Raw genomic sequence first — 20719 nt, 5'->3', positions numbered from 1 at the left:
GGCCATTTTGTCATCACTGAATTTCCAATTCAATATCCTTTGCTTGTTTTTCTATTGTGTTGTCTCATAACTTTGTTTATGATATGTTTAATTGTAACAGACATTTTAAAAGTCTTATGGAGTCAGATTTATCTGTCTTTTCCCTGTGGCCTCTGCTTTTTTGTGTCTTGCTTAAGAGGGCCATCTCCAAGCTTAGAAACATGTTCAGAGACTCTTCAGTGTGCTCTGGTCTAGGGCTCCTCAACCTTTAATGTGCATGCAACTTCCTGGGGATACTGTTAAACTGTAGCCCTGAATTCAGGAGGCCTAGGCCAGGGCTTGAGATGCTGAATTTTTAACTATCTTCCACATGCTTCTTGTGCTGCTGGTTCTTGGACCTCACTTTGAGTAGCAAGGCTCTAAGCCAAGGTCAGAGACAGCCTCCTTAGCTTTTCTTTAGGGAGGTCAGGATTCTGTGGAATGACTGGGGACAGTAGCATTGACTTCGAAGGATCTCTCTGCCCACAGCTGATCTCTTTCCTTTTGCTTTTCCCCAAACTCATTCATCGTATGTCCTTGTATTGTTATTGCCTTCCCAGAACATAGCTAGCTGTCTGTCACAGCTGGAAAGCTTTTTTTGGGGGGTGGGGGTGGGGACAATTTGTTAATATTTATTTAAAATACAAATACATACACTCCTTGAGAAAGTAAAGCATAATGGCTAAGAGCATAGAGGTTTTTTTTTTTTACAACTTTATTGGAATATAATTGCTTCACAATGGTGTACTAGTTTCTGCTTTATAACAAAGTGAATCAGTTATACATAATACATCTGTTCCCATATGCCTTCCCTCTTGCGTCTCCCTCCCTCCCACCCTCCCTATCGTTTGGTAGTGTATATATGTCCATGCCTCTCTCTCGCTTTGTCACAGCTTACCCTTCCCCCTCCCCATATCCTCAAGTCCATTCTCAAGTAGGTCTGTGTCTTTATTCCCCTCTTACCCCTAGGTTCTTCATGACATTTGTTTTTTTTCTTAAATTCCGTATATATGTGTCAGCATAAGGTATTTGTCTTTCTCTTTCTGACTTACTTCACTCTGTATGACAGACTCTAGGTCTATCCACCTCATTACAAACAGCTCAATTTCGTTTCTTTTTATGGCTGAGTAATATTCCATTGTATATATGTGCCACATCTTCTTTATCCATTCATTGGATGATGGACACTTAGGTTGTTTCCATCTCCGGGCTATTGTAAATAGAGCTGCAATGAACATTTTGGTACATGACTCTTTTTGAATTATGGTTTTCTCAAGGTATATGCCCAGTAGTGGGATAGCTGGGTCATATGGTAGTTCTATTTGTAGTTTTTTAAGGAACCTCCATACTGTTCTCCATAGTGGCTGTACCAATTCACATTCCCACGAGCAGTGCAAGAGTGTTCCCTTTTCTCCACACCCTCTCCAGCATTTATTGTTTGTAGATTTTTTGATGATGGCCATTCTGACTGGTGTGAGATGATATCTCATTGTAGTTTTGATTTGCATTTCTCTAATGATTAATGATGTTGAGCATCCTTTCATGTGTTTCTTGGCAGTCTGTATATCTTCTTTGGAGAAATGTCTGTTTAGGTCTTCTGCCCATTTTTGGATTGGGTTGTTTGTATTTTTGCTGTTGAGCTGCATGAACAGCTGGAAAGCTTTGGCCAACCCCCCAGCATGGACTTCTGACTGAGACCCAGGATCCTTAACTCTCCAATCTAGCCTCACTGAGATGTGGATGCAACAACTCTTCCGGCTGTCCAGCAGTGAGAGCTCCCCAGCATTGACCTGGGCTGCCTTGTAAAGTAGTGAGCTCCCCATCACCTGGGGGAGTAAGGATGGAAATCAGTACCGCTGGAGGTATTGACGTGGTGAGGAGGCTTAACTGGGTGGCTTCTGAGCTCCCTTCCAACCCAGAGACTGTATGAATCTTTGAATCTCTTCACAGGAACAGAAACACACTCCCATCAACGTCACTCCATTTTTCACCTGGCAAGGAAATGAGGTGAAGCTGTCTCTCTTGTTGTTTCCTCAGGTCAGCTGAAGCTGTCCATCGATGCCCAGGACCGGGTTCTGCTGCTCCACAGTGAGTATGGCTGTGTGCCGGGCTCACCGGGGAAGGTTGGGCTACTTGGCCTCCGACATGGAGCCAGGGCCGGGTGGAGGTATTACCATGGCCAAGGCTACTTTTTCATCTTTGTATAGTGTCCTGCCATGTGTCGGTTGAAAAAAAGTGGGTATTCACTTGGAACTCCTAGAGACATTTCCCTGGTCCTGCTCCGATGCAGGCGGAGTCCACAGCAGGCTGGAGCTGTCCCCGGTCACCTCAGCATCCTCCTTGGCCCCAGTGGAGCAGGGCCACAGAAGAGCTTCCCTGTCCTTCCTCTTGTCTTTCTTCCTTCCTTTCTTCTCTCTTTCTCTTTTTCTCATCCATTCATTCGTTCACTGATGGCAGTGTCACGGCTAAGGTCGCCACCTTTGGAACCAGACTGCTCGTGTCTGAATCCCGGCTCTGATACTTTCTTGCCAAGTGACCTTAAGCAAGCTTAGTTTCTCATCTGCTGGATGGCAATAAAAGTACCTATCTTATGGGATGTGACAAGGATTAAAGGAGTCAATATTAGTAAAGTGCTTAGGACAGCGCCCAGCATGTGGTAAACCCTATATTAGTATTTGTTAAATAAGATAGAAAACCATAAATTCCAAAAATAGTGATTGAGCATTGGCCCTGTGCCAGGGGCTGGGGACACCAAGTAGAAGCACCCACCTCTGTCTGGGTGGTGCTGATAGGATGGCAGGAAGGCTTGGCAGAGGGGGTGATGCCCACACTCCATCCTGAAGGAGGACCGAGCCTGAGCCAGGCAGAGGGGAGCAGGAGGGCCGGGCACTTCACGGTGGGGGAGCTGCAGGTGCGAAGGCCTGGGGTCAGAGAGAGCACGATGCCCTTGAGGACTGTCTAACGTGCCCGCAGCGCAGCACAGGAAGGGGTGCAGGGGTGAGCTGGGACCGGGCCATGAACGTCTGATATGCCACCCAGAGGATTTTATACTGTACCTGCCATTTATCCATGTGTTTGTCCTTCTGTCCAGCACACAAATAGTTACTGAGCTTCTGTTGTGGCCCGGCTCTTCTGTTTGGCCCAGCAGGCCCTGCCCGTCTCTCCAGCCTCCCTGGCTCCTGCTCTTCAAGGCACCCTCCGCCCCCTGTTCTGTCCGGTTTTGTGCCCTCCTCGCCCCCCAGTGCATCATGCTTGCTTACGCCCCTGCCTTCACACCCACTATTCCTTGCGTCTGAGCCTGCCTTCTGTTTGAACTCCTTCTGAAGAATAGGTCTCCCTTCCTCTGATTTCGTAAGAAATATGCCTGCCTTAATCTCATTAAGAGGAAGGAAGGAAGGCTCATTTTGGCTCATTTTTTCCCCTCCAGGAATCACCCCCTGACCCACCTGCAGGGCTGAGTTTGTTGCTTCCTCCTCTGTGTCCTCATCACAATCCTGACTACACTGTGTCACCCTGGTGTGTCCAGGATCTGTCTCCTTCAGTAGACGGGGAGTGGGGACCATGTCTGCCTCAACTCCACGGGGGAACAGGTAGACCAAGGGGTTCATCAGGCCTGGATCCCGCCCTCAAGGACCACACCCACAGGAAGGTCTCACGCAGGAACAGTTGCTAGGATACCAGGCAGAGGAGACCAGCAGGCGCCTGGGGTCCTCCAGTCTTGGCCTTGGGGGGCCTAAGGTGAACTTCCCAAGGACCAGCAGAGGGGGGTTCTTTGCCTGCCAGAGCCTGACTCCAGCTGTGCAAACAGTTTTTGCCAAGTGCATCTTGGCCTCCCCTGGTCCATTCGTCCTGCACAGTTTGCTTTGGCTTCACCCCAGTCTTAGGCCCTTCATCACTTTCAGCCTGTTCCCCTCTCTCCTTTGGCTTCCCAGGCCTCACGTCTCAGACTACAGGGGCTCCGTCTGAGCCAAGCCCTAGGGCTCAATGAAAACCTAACAGAAAAGAAAATAGAAAAGAGGCTCAGCTTCTGTTAGGTCCACTGTCTGCTTTCTACAGACCTCAGGCAAACAAGCCACACTTGCTTTTGTGGCCAGACCTGCACCCCGCACCCCGCACCCCGCACCCACCACCAATCCTTTGCCTTTTTTTTTTTTTTGCCGTACGCGGGCCTCTCACTGTTGTGGCCTCTCCTGTTGCGGAGCACAGGCTCCGGACGCGCAGGCTCAGCAGCCATGGCCCACGGGCCCAGCTGCTTCGCGGCATGTGGGATCCTCCCGGACCAGGGCACGAACCCGTGTCCCCTGCATCAGCAGGCAGACTCTCAACCACCGCGCCACCAGGGAAAGCCCCCCTTTGCCTTTATTTATTCTTGTTTTCTTTCGCAAACATTTCTTGAGCAGTTACCTTGCCAGGCACTCTACTAAGCACCTTAGACACATGATCTCGTTTAATCTGCACGACTACCACGTGAAGTGGATATTATTATCAATAACCCATTATTATCACTGACCCATCATAAAATGGCAAATTCAGTCTCCTGGGTGAAGCAACTTGCTCTGGCTCACATGACTATGTCCTCCAACTTGGCCCTCCCATCCCAGGAGGAAGTCTTGTGCGGTGGAAGGAGCACTGGACCGGGAGTCAAGAGACAGGGATCTAAACCAAGCTCTGTCATTCCCATTGCTCTGTGACTTTGGCACGTTTCTTACTGTCTTTGGATGCCCTCATAGCCTCATCTTCACCGTTAAATGAGGGGTTGGACTCCATAAACTTTACATTCCCTTTCAGGGAGTCAGGGAATTGAAAGCATCCTATAATGCCTCGGTGAAGGTGCTGCCTGAGTGTGGGAGATGGTGGGAGTGGGCTAGACCAGAGAGGGGTTAATATCCAGTGGTTGATATGTAGATTAAGAGCCCGGTAACGATCCTTCCCACCCACCCACCCCAACATTTTAATTCTCTGTTTAGTCATAGAAGGCAGAGGCCTGATGAGCAAGGAGCCTGGTGTCTGTGATTCCTACGTGAAGGTATATGATGAGCTGGAGGTGGGGTGGGGTGTGGTGAGGGACCACATCACCGGACTGAGTTCCAAGGTCCCAGCACACCTGTGGGCCTCAGGTCATTTGAGGTGGCAGCTGCGGTTACATCATTTGGTCAGTAGGTGTTTATTAAGCCTAGTGACGAGGCCCTGAGCTAAGATGGACCCCCTTCCCTTAGCCCGGCTTGGTCTCTAGGGCTTCCTGCAAGCTCTGGAATCTTACGGATGATCTTGTGCATCACCCCGTAGGTGGGCACTGTGAGCGTGTGGTTGACGGAAATCCATAGGCAATCCCAAGCCCTCTGGTGAAAAGCAACATCTTCACCCCTCCCTTCCCCAAAACTAGAGGCCGGGTGGCAGTTTGGGTGGTGGGGTAGAGGGAGTGTCTCTGAGGGCTGGAGGATCCATCTGAAAGGAGCCCTTGCAGTGAAGACAGAGGCCCCATAGGGGCAGGGGGCCTACTTCCAGCCAGAGCCAAAGGCCAGGCGCCTCCCAGAGTGTGGCAGCCAGATGTCAGGTGCCGGCTTTGATGCACCACTCCACCTTCTTCCCGAAGCCGCCAGGCTGCTCAGAGGCCCCTGTGGGCTGGGGCAAGGTCAGGAGCGGGGTGGGAAGCTGCGGCGGGGGATGCATACGGCACTAGGGGCCTTGGCAGAGGCTGGCCTGGAGCCTTCTGGGAAGGGAGCACTCAGCAGCTGCTGGGAACTTAGAAGTGCAGAGGCCTTGTGCTTTGGGGGAACCTCTCTGCTTGGAGGAAGAGCAGAGATGGTCAAGTTGCACCCCATCTCTGCCTGGGCCTGGCGCTGCCTCCTGGGTACCACCCCTATGAGGCCCTGTCCTGGCATCTGACTGCAGTGCCTCCAGCCCAGGGCTCCTCTTTCTTTCCTGGCATTTGATTGAGGACTTCACTCTGTCCTCTGCAGAAGCTGGTTTGAAGAACACTCGGGAAGCCTTTAGCTTGGAGATGTGCAGAGTCAGCCACTGGGGTTAGGTGATTGCATGGCTCTGAGATTGGCTAACCCTTACTTTTCTCCAATTCAAGATTTCTTTGGTCCCCGAAGATAATCGACCACGCTGTCAGAAGACGCAGACCGTTCCAGACTGCAGAGACCCAGTCTTCCACGAGCACTTCTTCTTGTAAGAGTCTGGAGCAGCTGGGCCCTCGAGAGCAGAGGGAAGGAGTGTTTATCTGGAAACAGCTCTGTTTGCCAAATCTAGAATCAGATCTAAGCAGAAAAACAGTGACTTCTAAAGGATATCTTTGTTTTCTCATTTACTTGTGTCCTTGCATCCCTGGCACCTGGCCCAGCAGCAAGGTCCACAGTGATACGGTATCATGTGGCTGGTTCTCATAACTAAAATGTCCAGCCTGAGGCTGGCAGCCCCTGAAAAAAGTAGGCGATTTCCCACTGTGCCTTGGGACAAACTTTCTCCTTTAGCAGAAGGAATTTTCCAAGCTGAGGGATGTTTTGGCTCCCCTCCCGCCCGTCCTCAACTTGCTAACCTCTCTGAGTCTTGGCTTCCTTATTTGTAAAATGGGGCTAATAACGTACCAACCTCCGATAGCGGAGGTGTAAAGGAGACAGTATAACACAGAGTGTCAGGTGTTATTGTTATTATTATTATTTCTTCCCCTCATCCCTGAACTCTGGGGCCAATGGGAAGGTAATGGACATTTTGTATTTTCCTATTAGTGAAAACTAATCATATTTTGTTAATTTCCATACTACACAAGGTAATTTTGCTTATCGTAGAAAAATAGAAAATATAGGCAAACAAGAAGAAGAAGAGAGAAAACACTCGAAGTCCTGCCACTCACTGATATGTTCTGTGGTATTTCTTTTCAGATCTTTGAATTTGTGTGGGTGTGTGTTTCCAAAGATGGCATATTGTTCTATAGTATTGTGTTGTAACCTCCTTTTCATCCCTAACAATGTAATGTAAACTCTTTCATGAATATAAATACTCATCTCCCACACTATTTGTGCTCTAGTTTATTTAACCAGCTCCTATGGTTGGTGTTCAGGTTATTTCCAAAATTTGCCATGATGCTGGACTCCGTGGGTCTGGACTAGAACTCGGCCCTGCTAACACACTGACTGGTTTGCTTTGCAGTCCTGTCCAAGAGGAAGACGAACAGAAGCGCCTTCTGGTCACAGTGTGGAACAGGGCAGGTGACTCCAGGTGAGGGGAACTGCTGAGCTGGAGGGGAGATCCTGCTCTGGGCTCATGGGTGGCAGCCAGGTGGCCAGCATACAGAGGGGCTCAGTAAGTGCTTGTTGGATAAATGAATGGTGGTGGCTAAGTTTGAGAGGCTGCCGCTCCCCTGAGTCCCCGTCACTCCAGGTAATGCCAAGGATCATGTTACCAACGTGCATTTGCTGAGCCCTTGGTATCAACAAGACACCGTGTTGGCCACTGGGATGCCAACCAGCCTACATGTGGCTTCTGCTCTCAAGGCACCTACTTTCAGAAGAGGACACCAGGCTCTGCGTGGAGGCAAATTACAGTCACAGTACACACAGGCTCAGTTCCACAGGAGCAGAAGCTGCATGAAAAATGGGTCCATTTCTCTCTTAGTCACCACTGTACCCAGTGCCTAGCACGTAGATGTTTGGTGATTATTGGCTGAAGGAATAAAAGAACAAAATGAGTAATAGGACAGTACGTGTGGGAAGAAGGAGAGTTCATCATGGGCTGAAGCAATCAAGGAAAGCTTCATGCAAAAAGTGGGATCTTGAACTTGGGGCAGAGCTCAAGAATAAGAGGAGGAGAGTAGGCTGGAAAGGGCATTGCAGGCAGGAGCACAGCACGAGCAAAGGCAAAGAGGCAGGAACACGTGCGGGGGGCTCAGGCTGCCATGAGGAGGCCAGTTTAGGAGGTGCAGAGTTTTGTGTAGGAGAAACCTAACAGGTTTCAGGCAGCCCAGGACACAGGAGGCGGATGTCGTCGTTAGTAATGGCGGCCAGTACAGAGCAGGGGAAGAGTGCTGGGTGGTGAGGGTGAGAATCAGCTGCTAAGGGAAGGGAATGGAAGTGGGTGAGAGTACTTGACTGCATGGCCTGCTGTGAGCAGCAGGGCCTCATTCAGCTGGTGCAGCCCGAGAAATCTGGGAGACTCTGTGGCCAGTAACATTTGTCCAATAATCGTAGAACAGAATGGTGACCGGAAAAGGGCCTAGGTGAATGAAAATCAGCTCAACGCACCAGCTTAGACCCAGAAAATATTTTTGGGCTCAGTGCTTTTTGGAACCCTAAATTTGATAGCTAGTATGCTTTTAAAGTTGAGCCTTCCTCAACTTTCATAATGAAAGATTTGTCTTTCAATAGAGTATCATTTACTGATACTTTATCGTTTACTGATATCTAAACAAGAGCAATCGTTTACTGGGTGTTGACCACAAGCCAGGGTTTGACGGTTATCTCATTTAGTTCTTAAAACAACTCTAAGGAAAGTATGTTTTTGTCTTAAGTTTTCAGAAAAGGAAACAAGCTAAGAAAGGAAGTTACTTGCCTAAGGTCGCGTGGCCAGTGAACAGTAGGGGCAAGATGGGAACCCAGGTATTTAGACCCTAGAGTCTTCAGTCTCAACCAGTAGAGTACAGAGGGCAGGGCAGGAGTAGAGAGGGATCTGCAAACTCATTGGTGTTGCTGGAGGGTCAATTACAAAGTAGGGACTGACTGGAGATAAGATGAAGAGGCTGGCATAAACCACATCGGATCATTCTGTAGGGTTTCTTTGGAATGTGAATTTTCTCAGAAGGGCCAGTAGTTCTCAGTCCTGGCTATGCATCAGAATCACCTGGGATGCTGGTGAGGAACATAGGTTCCCAGGTAACACATCAGATTGATTAAGTCCAAATTTTCACGGGCAGGGCCTAGGAATCTGCACTTACCCAAGTTCTCGGGGTGAACCTCATACAGCCAGCTTGGTGTTTGGGAATCTGGTGATGGGGAGATACAGAGCAGGGGAGTGACAGGTGTGTATTCTAGATCTATCACTCTGATAGGTCTTTTGGAGGTTGGGGAGGAGCTGGGAGATTCTTGTGGTGACTCTGCGAGAGATGATTTAGGGATAGAGAGGAGGGAAACAGACCCAGGATATATGTAGGAGCTTAAACCAATAGTACTTAGCGGTGATCTGGCTGTGAGAGCAGTGGGAGAAGTCAAGGATAACTCCTGGGTAGCTGGTGACGTCTTCAGCTAAGCCAGAGTGTACCGGAGGGGAAGGGGGAGCAGCTGTGGATATGGTGAGATGGAGGTGCCTGGAGGGCAGCCAGCTGAGAGCTGTGTAGGAGGGTTGCCTTTGCTGACCTGGAGCTCAGGGGAGAGAGAGGTCTGTGGAGATGTGGGAGCCGTGCCCGCCAAGGTGGTGGGTGAAATTTTGAGCAGGTGAGACCACCCAGGAAGACAGTAGGTGCCAAGGACGAAGGGTCAGAATCCAGCCTTGAAGGGATGGGCACAGGAAGGGAAAGCCCTGAAGGAGACAGAGGAGGAGGGGCGGAGAGACAGGAGGATGCCTGGCGAGCCTTCTGGATGGAGGCAGACACCAAACTGGGAGTCACCGCTCCCTCTGCTGTGACCACTCTCCTTCGAGAGCCAGGCGGAGCCCGCTGGAGAAGGGGCAGCAGTGCACTTGGCAGGTTTTGGAAAAGAAAGTGAAGCCGGGGAAAGTGAGTCAGCGCCCAGGGAGGCAGCGTGACAGAGGCAGTGTCTCCGCTTGTTGCCTATTTTGGGAAAGTGAGATTCCTTATTAAACAAAACACAGGCAAACTCATGGTCACAGTCCCAACCCGAAGCTCAAGAGGGACAGAGCAGGCTCAGGCAGACCTGCTTTCCCAACAGATGGCCCTGCCCAAGGTGCCAGCACCGCAGTGACAGGCTCAGCGGGTGGGAGGCATAGTATTGATCCATCCCTGAATGATAAGGCCTCTGAGCTGGAGCAGACAGACAGGGCGCTTGCTGTGTGTCGCACGCTATCCTGGGTACTCTGCGCCGAACACGCTCAGACCAAATAGTGCTTCTCCGAAGGATGGGCCTGCAACTTCACAACATGAAGGACAATTACAGAAGGAAGGAAACAAACATTTATGAACTCTTCTCTGTGCCAAGCACTTTACATACATTATCTCATTTAATCCTCACAGCGACCCTGAGAGGTAGGAATTATTACTGTCTCTCTCTTCAGAGAAGAGAAAACTGAGATTTACGAAGGCTAAGGAACTTGCCCAAGGTTATATAATACCTCATATTTATTAATCACTTAATGTCCACTAAGTGTGTGGACATTAAGCATATTCCATGCATTTTCTAATTTAATCCTCACAGCACCATATAAACTAGGCATCATTGATGTCTCTCTTTTACCGGCACAGAGAGGTTAAGTAACTTGCCCAAGGTAACACAGCAAGCACGTGGTGAAAACGAGATGCAAATCCAGGTAGCCTCGTGCCAAACCACATTATAGTACACTTGACCAGCTCACCCAGGTGATAAAGGGCTCCAAAGCCACACCCTTTCTGTGTCAGTACACTTGTGCCTCAGGCCTCAGGCTACCTCTCATAGCATTTATAATGTAGTTTTTTTTTTTTTTTTTTGCAGTATGTGGGCCTCTCACTGTTGTGGCCTCTCCCATTGCGGAGCACAGGCTCCGGACGCACAGGCCCAGCGGCCATGGCTCACGGGCCCAGCCGCTCCGCGGCATGTGGGATCTTCCCAGACCGGGGCACGAACCCGTTTCCCCTGCATCGGCAGGTGGACTCTCAACCACTGTGCCACCAGGGAAGCCCTATAATGTAGTTTTATATAAATCATCCAGCTGAATATGTGGCAGTTACATTTTTTTAAATTATTTATTTATTTAGGCTGTGCTGGGTCTTAGTTGCGGCACGTGGGATCTTTGTTGCCACGTGTGGGCTCTTCGTTGCAGGATGAAGGATCTTTAGTTGCGGCACGCAGGCTCTTTTAGTTGTGGCATGTGGGCTCTTTTAGTTGCAGCATGCGGGCTTTAGTTGCTACGTGCGGGATCTAGTTCTCTGACCAGGGATCGAACCCCTGCCCCCTGCATTGGGAGCACAGTCTTAACTACTGGACTGCCAGGGAAGTGTCCCGTCAGTTACATTTTGAAACTAATAGGAAATGAAAAGGGAGCATCTGTTTCATTAATTCTCATGATCCTTCCAGTTATGGCTGTAAATTTGTATTAGAGAAGCAAGATGATCTACAAGGAAGTTCTGGGGGTGCTGGCTGATTTCAGCTCACACAGTGATTTCAGCTCTTGCTGGGAGCTGAGGAGAACCAGGCCTCAGGGCAGTAGATTTTGGCTTAGCTCCAACTTGCTATGAGACTGGATATGTCCCTTCCCTGCTCTGGGCCTCATTTTCTTCACCTGTAAAATGCAGTGATCTCAAAGATTTCTTTTGGCTTGCAGGTTCTGTGAGTTTTTAAGAAATTATAGACATTTTCAAACATATGCAAAATTAGAAAATAGTATGTAATAAACCCTCACATACTCATAGCCCAGCTTCATCAGTTATCAATATATGGCCAATTTTATTTCATTTATGCCCTCACCCACTTTCCCCTCCTCCAGTGGACTATTTTAAAGCAAATCCCAGACATCATCTCATCTCAGCTATATAAATCTCTAAAAGATGGCTTAAGAAAACAACCACAATGCCATTATCACATTTAAAAATTAACAGTAGCTCCTCAATATCACTGACTATGGAACTGAACTACTTAAAAGTTTTGTTTGATGATATGGTAAAAGCCAAACTGAAGCTTCTAGTGTCAGTCATAGTGTTTTCAGAACTTGTGGTCAGAGAACAATCTTAGAATTGTAATGTTATGCACCAAGTTAAAAAAAACCCAAAACACACACAGCATATGTTTGAAAAACGTAATCTTTTATGCTAATAGTAATTACGTATATGGAGAGGCTGCTTGCTGTGTGTCGCACACTATCCTGGGTACTCTGTGCTCTTTCCTTTAAACTATTTTCTAAACAACCTCAGTGCCAAGTGCAGTGCCATAAAGTTAGAAAGCTTGTGACCAGATATGGGCACTGAGCTTAAGGAAAGAAAAAATGATTGGAAAAATATTGTGCGATTTAAGCCATCAAATTAAAAATAAATTGAGATTAAATGGGATAAGTCTGTAACAGAAATAGTTTAAGCCTCTGAGAGAGAATTAAAGTGCACTCCCTTAAAATAATGCATTTTCATTTTGTAGCGGGCCTCCTACCCTGTGCTCAAAAGTAAACTGAGCCAAGTACAGCCATCCCTCTGTGTCCATGGGGGATTTGTTCCGGGACCCCCGTGGATACCAAAATCCGTGGATGCTCAAGTCCCTTATATAAAGTGGTATAGTATAGTCAGCCCTCTGTATCCATGGGTTCCGCATCCTTTCATACGGAGAGCTGGCTGTACTATTGCCCTTGAATGTTCCATGAAGCCTTACCTCTGAGCCTTTGTACCAGCTGTTCCCTCTGCCTGAAATGCTCTTCCTTTCCTTCTCTTTGGCTTAACTCTTTAGGCCTTCTTTGAGCATCTCAGTCCTAAACTACCTCTTGCCTCTCTAAGCTTTCAGCATTTGTTGCCTGTACTGTTCATCTCTCAATCTCACTCTGTCTAGTGACATCCCTTGTATTGCTGTCTTGAACTGGTATTTAAATTCCTGAATGTTTGTCTTGTTTCCTTAATGCTGCAGCTCCTTGCCCAGTGCCTGCCAACGTGGGCATGATGGATTCATCTGTTTGTCAAGGCTTCACTGAGCTTAGGGTTCGGCATTCAGAAGTACCCAAGGCTTGGCCCCTGAGACTTTGTGCCTAGAGAAATTTCAGGCGGTGTCCCAAGTTTATTACCTGACCAGTATATTGCCGTATACTCAGGCTGCATGTAAAAAAAAAGTCTTTCTTCTTCCAAATGTTTTCAAAAACAGTCTTCAGAAGTAGCTAATTGAAGAACACTTAGAGGTTCCTGCTTATGGACATTAACTGTGACCATTTGCTTGGCCTAAATTATTATGAAATCATTGGAGTCCCCTTAGCAGGAAGCAAAGCTCACGGGAGGCTATTAACCATTTAGTATTCTCTAAGTACCAGGGGATGAAATTTCCACTTACTGAAGAGCAGGGAGAGGCAGCCTTTATTACAGCTAAAGCATCCTGCCTGGAGATTTAGAAAGTTACAGCCATACTCAATGTGAAAGAAAAGTGTACAGCAAGGCAGTGTGGGCACCTAGATACCAGCTGGGTTGCTTTTGAATGTGTTGACACACAGAATTAGATCAGTGATGAGGACTTTGGCAAAGTCTTGACAAGGCTTTTCTGGGATGTCAGCTCAGGTCAGTGTCTGCCACTCATGTTGGTCACTGCAGCTGCCCCTCCATTAGTGCTGACTTGGCCACTTGCCAGGAGGGGGGAGTATTTGTTTTTGGTGCTGGGTGGGCAGGTGGATGTGGAAGGGTCACTTTAATGGAGTGACTACACTGTTCTCTATCGGTAGATGGTTAATATGGCCTGGTATGATGTGAGGGGGCAAGAAAGGAGAAGAGAGCAGGTGCAGCCCGGGCTGCAGGAAAGCGGGGGCAGGAAGAGAGAGCTGGGGGTAGCAGAGTGAGAGTAGCTGGTGAGACACGGCCTGGTGCAGAGTGTGCATCTGTGGGGGAGGGGTACCAGCTTTGAGAATCCGTCCCCAGCATTCTGCATCCCTGGCCCTCATTCGGCTTGGCTCCCAGCAAGAAGCCAGTTTTGTTTTGCTTAGGACTGTCAGGTGGTAGGCTGCCACCCTTTCTGGAGAATCCAAACAAAATGTATTTATAAAGATGTTGTACACTACCAGTCCTCGACCGGGGCAGGCACGGGTGGGTGCCCTGTAGGATCCCCTGGACAGCTTTCTCCAGACTCCCATGCCCAGACCCCACCTTGGACATACTGGGTCTGGATCTCAGGAGCAGGCTCTGGGGCACAGGACTTGGACAGGCTCTTCAGGGTGTTCTGTGGACTTGTTCAGGCCCCCTTAGACCAGGCTCCGAGGAGGCACATCTCCAGGGAGTTAGTTCACTACCCATCTAGGCAGCTCAGTACATCCTTGGCTTTGATATGGTGCCTTCCCCAGAACATGCTGAATCCCTCGTCTATGTGGGTCCCTCACATATTGAAGTCAACCATCAGGGTTCTGCTCCAGTCTTAATACCCATGTTGTTTCTTGATTAATAGCTATTAAACCAGTCTCTGAAGAGGGCTGAGTTGGCAATATGCTAAGAGAGAAGAAGAAAAAAAGAAAAAAGCAACTCTAGTGTTAGGGTAAAGAAAGATGTGGTAGAATAGAAGTACTTTCAAATACATTTATACTACTTTTATTTTTTCTGATTTCAAAAGTAGCGCTTGTTCCCAGTGAAAATTTAAAAACACTAAAAACCCAAAGGAGAAAAGAAAAACCTTTCTATTCCCACTTGCCAGATACACCCATTGTTAATATTTTGGTGGACATCTTTCTCATTAAACTATAGATTTGTAAACTTGCTTTTATCTCATAATAGCAATGTTATTTTTGGCATTTCATTAATATTAATCTATGCTGTCACTGTTGAAAGCTGCCAACTATCAATCAGTCCCTCAGTGTTGCACATTGGAACTCGATGGACATTTTTCAGGAACTTTGAATTACCCTTAGTCAAGAAGGACCCAACTGAACTCAGCCTGTCTGCACAGCGTGACATTTCCATGAGTCCTGAGCCTGGCTCATCTGTACTGGCCCACTGGCAGCCAGGTCAGATTGGTCTTGGCAACTTTTGTGTGTCAGGTTGGTTTGGACCTTGATCTGGAACTGTCCAAGCGCTGCCCAGGTCTTGCCTGGACCTAGCTTCTTGAGCTTGAGGTCCCATAACTTTTCTCCTGGATTGAGCATCACCAGCAGATGTGGGAGCTGAAATTCCCTTTGGGGACTGGCTCTTCAGACCTTCCAGCACCAGAACGGTTCAAACCTCCGAGGTAACTCTGAGCTTCTGTGGTTGGTTTCCCATGGGACTCTACTACTAATGAGTCCTGTGACCTTGGGAAGGGGATCAACTCAGCCTCAGTTTTGTCCTCTGTGAAATGGAGAGAATAACTCCACTCCAGCCTCACTCACAAAGTTGGAAAGATCAAATGAGACAACGCAGGTAAAAGTGCTTCGTAAACCACGGTGCATCAGGCAAACCTATGTTACACTTGACAATCGACCTCCCAATGTAGTACAATGAAAAGGTGCTCACTCGAGCTTCTCTTGTTCTCCCAGACAGAGTGGACTCATCGGCTGCATGAGCTTCGGGGTGAAGTCCCTCCTGACTCCAGACAAGGTGGGTCCTAGGGAAGCTTCTGGCAGGGTCAGGCCACCTAGGCCAGGGCTGGTACAGGCAGAGGCCTTTGTCTGGAAGCCCTGTGGCAGGGCTTCCTTCTGTGAGATGGTGCCCCACTGAGACAGGTGCCCCCTGGCCTGATAACGACACCGTTACCGGCATGACCAAGGGTCTGGGTTCCTGCCTTGGCTCATTCTTGTCAGAGACCAGTTGTTAGGCTGCTCCAAGTCTTCCCAGAAGGCTCTAGGTCTGGTGTCTTCCCTTAAGGACACTGGCAGGTCCCTCAGAGCTCAGAGCACTCCCTGCCCTGGAGGATGAGGGACGGGTGCTTCTTGTGGTTTGTTCCAGGGGTTGCCTTGACGTTGTTTGCCAGATCTCAGCTTTCTGGGCCTAGCAGGTGCTCGGGGATGGAGTGAGAATCCTCTGTGGAGCTTTTCTTCAGGCTGGGTGAGGACTCTGGGACCTAGAGGCCCCTCCCTCTGGGTGGCCAGACCCTTACCCAGCTCTACTTGGGTGGCACTCCCCGCATTGGAGGCTTTTGAGCAGGGGAGGGATGTGCGCCTCTTGCATATCCCTGGAGGTGTTCTGGTGGCCTGCTGCAAGGAGTTGCCACGTCGCCCTGCCACCCAGCTCTGTGTCCTGGAAGTGAAGTCTGGGGTAGGTGGCTGAGGACCCTTTATCCTACATGTGGGTCCCAACTATCTTGTCTTGACTGCAGTCTTGGCCTTATTCCCTCTTGGGAGAAGATGTCTGCCCCTGGGGACTGCTCAGGGGCCTCAGGATGCCTGCTTTCTGGCCTCTCCCTCCCTCCCTTCTGTCAGCATTTATTGGGCTCCTGCTGTGTACCAGGCACAGTGCTAGGCACATCAAGGAGCCCGTGTACAGCCTAGTGGGGGAGGCAAGCCTGTGAGTAGACTTGTTCTCCAGGGACAAGAGGCATGGGAAGTCAGCAGAGGGGAGGATCAGCTCTGCCTGGAGCATCAAGGAGGGCTTCCTGGAGGTGGGAAGGGAGGGTTTGGAGAAGGGAGGCTGGAGTGTGTGTGTCTGCAGAGATGCTGCTACTGAGGAGGCTCTCCAGCTGCTGCTTTTTGACAGGGATTCGTGGCTGCCTGACCTGTGCCCTCTGCCTCCTCTGAGCATGTCATGCCTTCTCTTGTGACAGGAGACCAGCGGCTGGTACTACCTGCTGGGCGAGGGCCTGGGCCGGACCAAGCACCTGAAGGTGGCCAGGCGGAGACTGCGGCCCCTGAGAGGTGCATGCCCACCACCTTCAGTTCTGCCCAGACATGCCGACCCCCAGGGCTCCCCCCACTCCACTGTGTAGTAGCCTCAGTCCCTGTGTTTTGTGGCATGTGTCACCCTAGGCTGCCATCAGACCCTGGGTCCAGGGACTTCTCACGAGTGCTTGCTAGAATGCAGCCTGCAGGCAGCCTCATGCCCATGACTCCTTTATTTATCTAGCTCTTGGAGGGCTGGGCTTTTGGACCTCCCCGTGTGGCCCTTCCTCAGGGTTCGTGGTCTCAGAATTCCCTCTGGGCTGCCTGGCTGACCTTGGGGCGCCCACCTCTGCAGACAGGCCATGTGGGCCCTGCTGTGGGTCCTGAGGATCTTCCCCTTCTGCTCTGTCCTTCCCACGCACCCATCTGGCTCCTGAGACCCTGCCTGGTTCAGGCAGGGCATTCCCACATCCTGGAGGCCAGTAGTGACCTTGTCCTCCACATGGGCCTGGCACCCTGGCCTTATCCTCTGGGTGGTCTGTGGAACGGGCACTTAGATGCCAGCAGAAACTTTCTGACTCTGCTCTATCACCTTCCAGAGCCTTTGTTGAGACTGTTGGGAGGTGAGGACACCGAGAACAGGGAGAACCTCAAGGTAGGTGGGGACAACCTGGGCAGGACTGACGGGCCCTGAGCACTGCTCTGGGCTCTAACCTGCTTCTGGTCAGTCCCTTGGCCCAGGAGACCCCTAAACAAGGGCAACATTTGGTGCCTGAGACTCAGATTCACTTGGTGCTTAGAAACTCAGCAAGTTGTGCATTTTTAAGAGGTTATTTCTGGTGCTTTTCTCGGGCTACTCAAGCTTGGGGCAGGAGTGGGGAGAGCGCCGGGCCCTGGCCCCTGGAAATAGAGGAGTCTGGATTGTACTGACTTTCGGTCTCTTGAAGCCAAGTCCTCCCTTTCCTGCAGGCCCCCTCAGGCCCCTTGCCTCCCCTGCTACTGTGGCCCAATTCCCCTTCCGGTTTGGCCCCCTTGATATCAGGGAGCGGCTGTGAGTCTGAGCCCGAGACCGATGGGTCCTCACTTCATTAGTGCTTTGAAGCTAGAGAGGAACCTTCCTATAGGGCTTTTGGGGAATTCATCCAAATTTGCCCCTTTGCAGGCCATGGCAGGTGATCTCTGGTTTTCTCTAACCACTGAGAGAGGGAGAAACAAGCTTGCAGTGCTGAGTAGCCCCTCGGTTGTTATCTAACATGACCCTCACTCCCACCTCTGAGGGGGTTGTTACTACCCATTTCACAGATGACTGAGACTTGTAAGGTTCAGAGATGTTAGGTCACTCTCTGTGGCCACACAGCCAGCAAATATGGCTTCAGGTATGGCTGTCTCCTGCAAGTGGCCTAGTTGGGAAAATACGACAGTGATATTTTCCATGATAATATATGACCCTTAGGTGTATTATTATCTACAAGACATTTCCCCTTTCATTCACTCAAGTCATTCACTCATTCATTAAGTATTTATTGAACATCTGCATGGGCTAGGCCTTGTGCTGGGTGCCAGCATATAGCTGTCAAAGATCCCTGCCCTCACAGAGCGTACAGGCTAGGGCTGCACTACCCATTATGGCAGCCACTAGCCACCGGTGGCTACTGAGCATTCGAAATTGTGGCTAGTATGAATGAGGACCTGAATTTTAAATTTTATTTAAAAATTTAAATTTAAATTGCACCTGTGTCTAATCGTTACCATATTGTATAGTACAGTACTAGAGTAACTTGCTGGATCTCTGTTTTCCGTAGCTTCATTACAAGCTTAAAAGCTTTCTTCCAGCTTCAGTGGGGGAGCTGCAAAGGCCTTTCTCCCTCTCTCTGTACATGCCGAGCACAGAGAGGACAATGACCAGGGAGTCTCCCTGGGATTTGTGAGAATTGCCCGGACATCAACACTGCAGGTTTCTAGGTGGCCTGGGAGAGTCCTACTTCGTGCTGGGCTGTGCACACAGGCCCTGACCTCTGGGGGCATTGTTCTGAGGCGCGTTTGATTTTCCTTGGCTTGCACACGCAGAGATGTCCATAGGACTCAGCAAGGTGTGGGTGATTGTCAGAGGCTTGGTTAGGGCAGTGGGGAGAACCCCGAGAGGTGACCTGTTCAACTCCCTCTTTGTGTGCACGGAGGGATGGAGGCTTAGAAACCTGGGTGGCCTGACCACTGTCACAGTAATGAAAGCTGGGCTGGACCGAGGGACACTCTCTGGCATGAAGGATGTGAGTGGCTGGGTAGTTTTCCTCAGGGGCTCTGAGGTTGGTGGAAGGGGCTCTAGGCTCACCAGGCACTGCTCTACAAGGCAGGGATCAAGACTGGGGCTCTGGTCCCAGCTCCACCCCACCCTGCTGTGTGATCTCAACTGCTCAAGGCCCCCACTTCTTCACCAGTAAAAAGAGGACGCTGGATTATCTAGTGATTGGAAATCCCTTCCCAACTTGACTTTATGGTCTGCCATCAGATCCTCAAAGCAGCCCATGTACATGGATGAGGAAACTGACTTTTAAGTAGCTTCTGAGTGGCAGGCAAACTCCAAATGTTTTGTATTTGCTGTCTTGACGTGGGATGTCTGTGGGTGCAAAGCATCCTTAGGTTCTTAGGCTGAGTTAGTTCCCTGCATTTGTACCCGGGATCGTGGGATTTGCAAGGGGAGGCGGCGTTATTACAGAGTGGGCCGTGTTTTCTGCCTGGGTTCTCCTCCAACCAGGGGTGTTTGTGAGAACACTGGAATCACAAAGTGGCCCATGGCGGAGAATGCAGCCAGAACAAAGGCGCCCTCTCCCCGCCGGGGCCCGGGGAATACTAACTAGTTGACAGGAATTTTAATATAAAACTCTCCCTCTTCCTTGTCATTCGGAGGTTTCAGGAAGCCTTCGGGCTTATCGTGCAGAGGCACACAGCACAGACAGGGCTTGGGGAGGTGAGAGGTGATTTCCTGCCATTCTTCTGCGGGGCGGGCTTCCCAGGGCGGTCATGCCAGGCTGACGGGGCGCAGTGCGGGCTCCCACTGCTGGGGGGGAGAGCCGGGTTTTCATGGGGCGGCAGTCGAGGCAGGACCCGCAACCATGAACCGCTTCAATGGGCTCTGCAAGGTGTGTTCGGAGCGCCGCTACCGCCAGGTGGGTGCTTGGCCCCTTGGGGGGCGCATGGGGTGTCGTTGGGGGTCGGGTGTGGGCTCACCGAGCAGGACTTGTCTCCCCACAAGGCCTTCCTTGCCTCCTCCTGGCCCCTTGCAGGTTCATTGTGATCTGGGGGGGAGGATAGAGGCAGGAACTGGCCCCGAAGTGGCCTTTACCTGCCGCCCCTCTCTAGGGGCAGACGAGGCCAGCTCTTCGCCATCCTAACCACTGACTGGGTGGTGTCCATGGTGAGATTATCTAGTTGATTTTCTGTCATTTTTATCTGGGAGGAGTGTGGGTTAAAAAGAGCATCCCAAGCCTGAGATTGTAAGTGGCTAGGTTGCTGAGCAGCTGGATTTGTGTTTTTTTGCTAACTTTCCCTACTTCTGATGGGACGGCAGCGCCTGTCTTACATTGTGTAGGTGTGATTGTGTTTTAGCCTGTGTTGGTGTGTGCTTGTGAGCGAGGTAGGATGTGTCTGCGTATATGTGCGCACACATGATTTTCCTCCTGGGTGGCTGTGATGCCTTGAGGTGGGTCCGGAGTCCTCTGGCTCCAGAGCCCAACTTCACGGAGAGGGCTTGGCCCTCAGCCTCCAGTCTCGGGATGTGGGGCAGAGTGGGAGTGATGATCCCTTAGCCCCCAACACTCTTCTGGAACTATGAGGGACATTTTTTTTTTCTTATAAAAAGGGCATGGTGTCAGACAGGGTGAAGGCAAGGGATGTCCAGATTTTGGGAATGTCCAAGCTGATGGGACTCTGGAATGGTTCTGATTTTAAAAGTATAGAAAAGTCCCTCTGTGTTTTAATGACCAGCCTGGAATCTGAGTCCTGAACTCCTTCAAACAGGCAGACTTAGGTCTCAGGGAGATGCTCAGAGGGGCCTCCTGCACCGTGAGTGGGACACGTGTGTTCTCTCTCCAGTCCCCAGCTCTCAGGGCCC

The 20719-nt window shown here is 50.1% G+C and overlaps 1 protein-coding gene across 12 annotated transcripts in view; it reads left to right on the top strand.

Moving 5' to 3' along the window:
* RGS3 (regulator of G protein signaling 3) overlaps positions 1-20719 on the top strand; it is a 160276-nt gene that overhangs the window by 48236 nt on the left and 91321 nt on the right. For 9 of the 12 annotated variants that reach the window (XM_082613111.1, XM_082613101.1, XM_082613113.1 and 6 more), the window contains 7 exons: positions 2056-2106; positions 4986-5044; positions 6098-6192; positions 7171-7239; positions 15334-15394; positions 16557-16647; positions 17211-17266. In XM_082613111.1, the coding sequence (XP_082469237.1) occupies positions 2056-2106; positions 4986-5044; positions 6098-6192; positions 7171-7239; positions 15334-15394; positions 16557-16647; positions 17211-17266 (482 nt within the window). Of the gene's footprint in view, positions 1-2055; positions 2107-4985; positions 5045-6097; positions 6193-7170; positions 7240-15333; positions 15395-16556; positions 16648-17210; positions 17267-19578; positions 19776-20719 lie in introns of those variants that run through there. The other 3 variants (XM_082613102.1, XM_082613108.1, XM_082613118.1) reach the window with 2 other exon arrangements.

This window comes from Mesoplodon mirus (assembly GCF_964341445.2).
Source record: "Mesoplodon mirus genome assembly, chromosome: 1".
Lineage (NCBI taxonomy): Eukaryota > Metazoa > Chordata > Mammalia > Artiodactyla > Ziphiidae > Mesoplodon > Mesoplodon mirus.
Note: the sequence above shows the minus strand (reverse complement) of the source record. Positions and strands in the feature narration are given on the sequence as shown.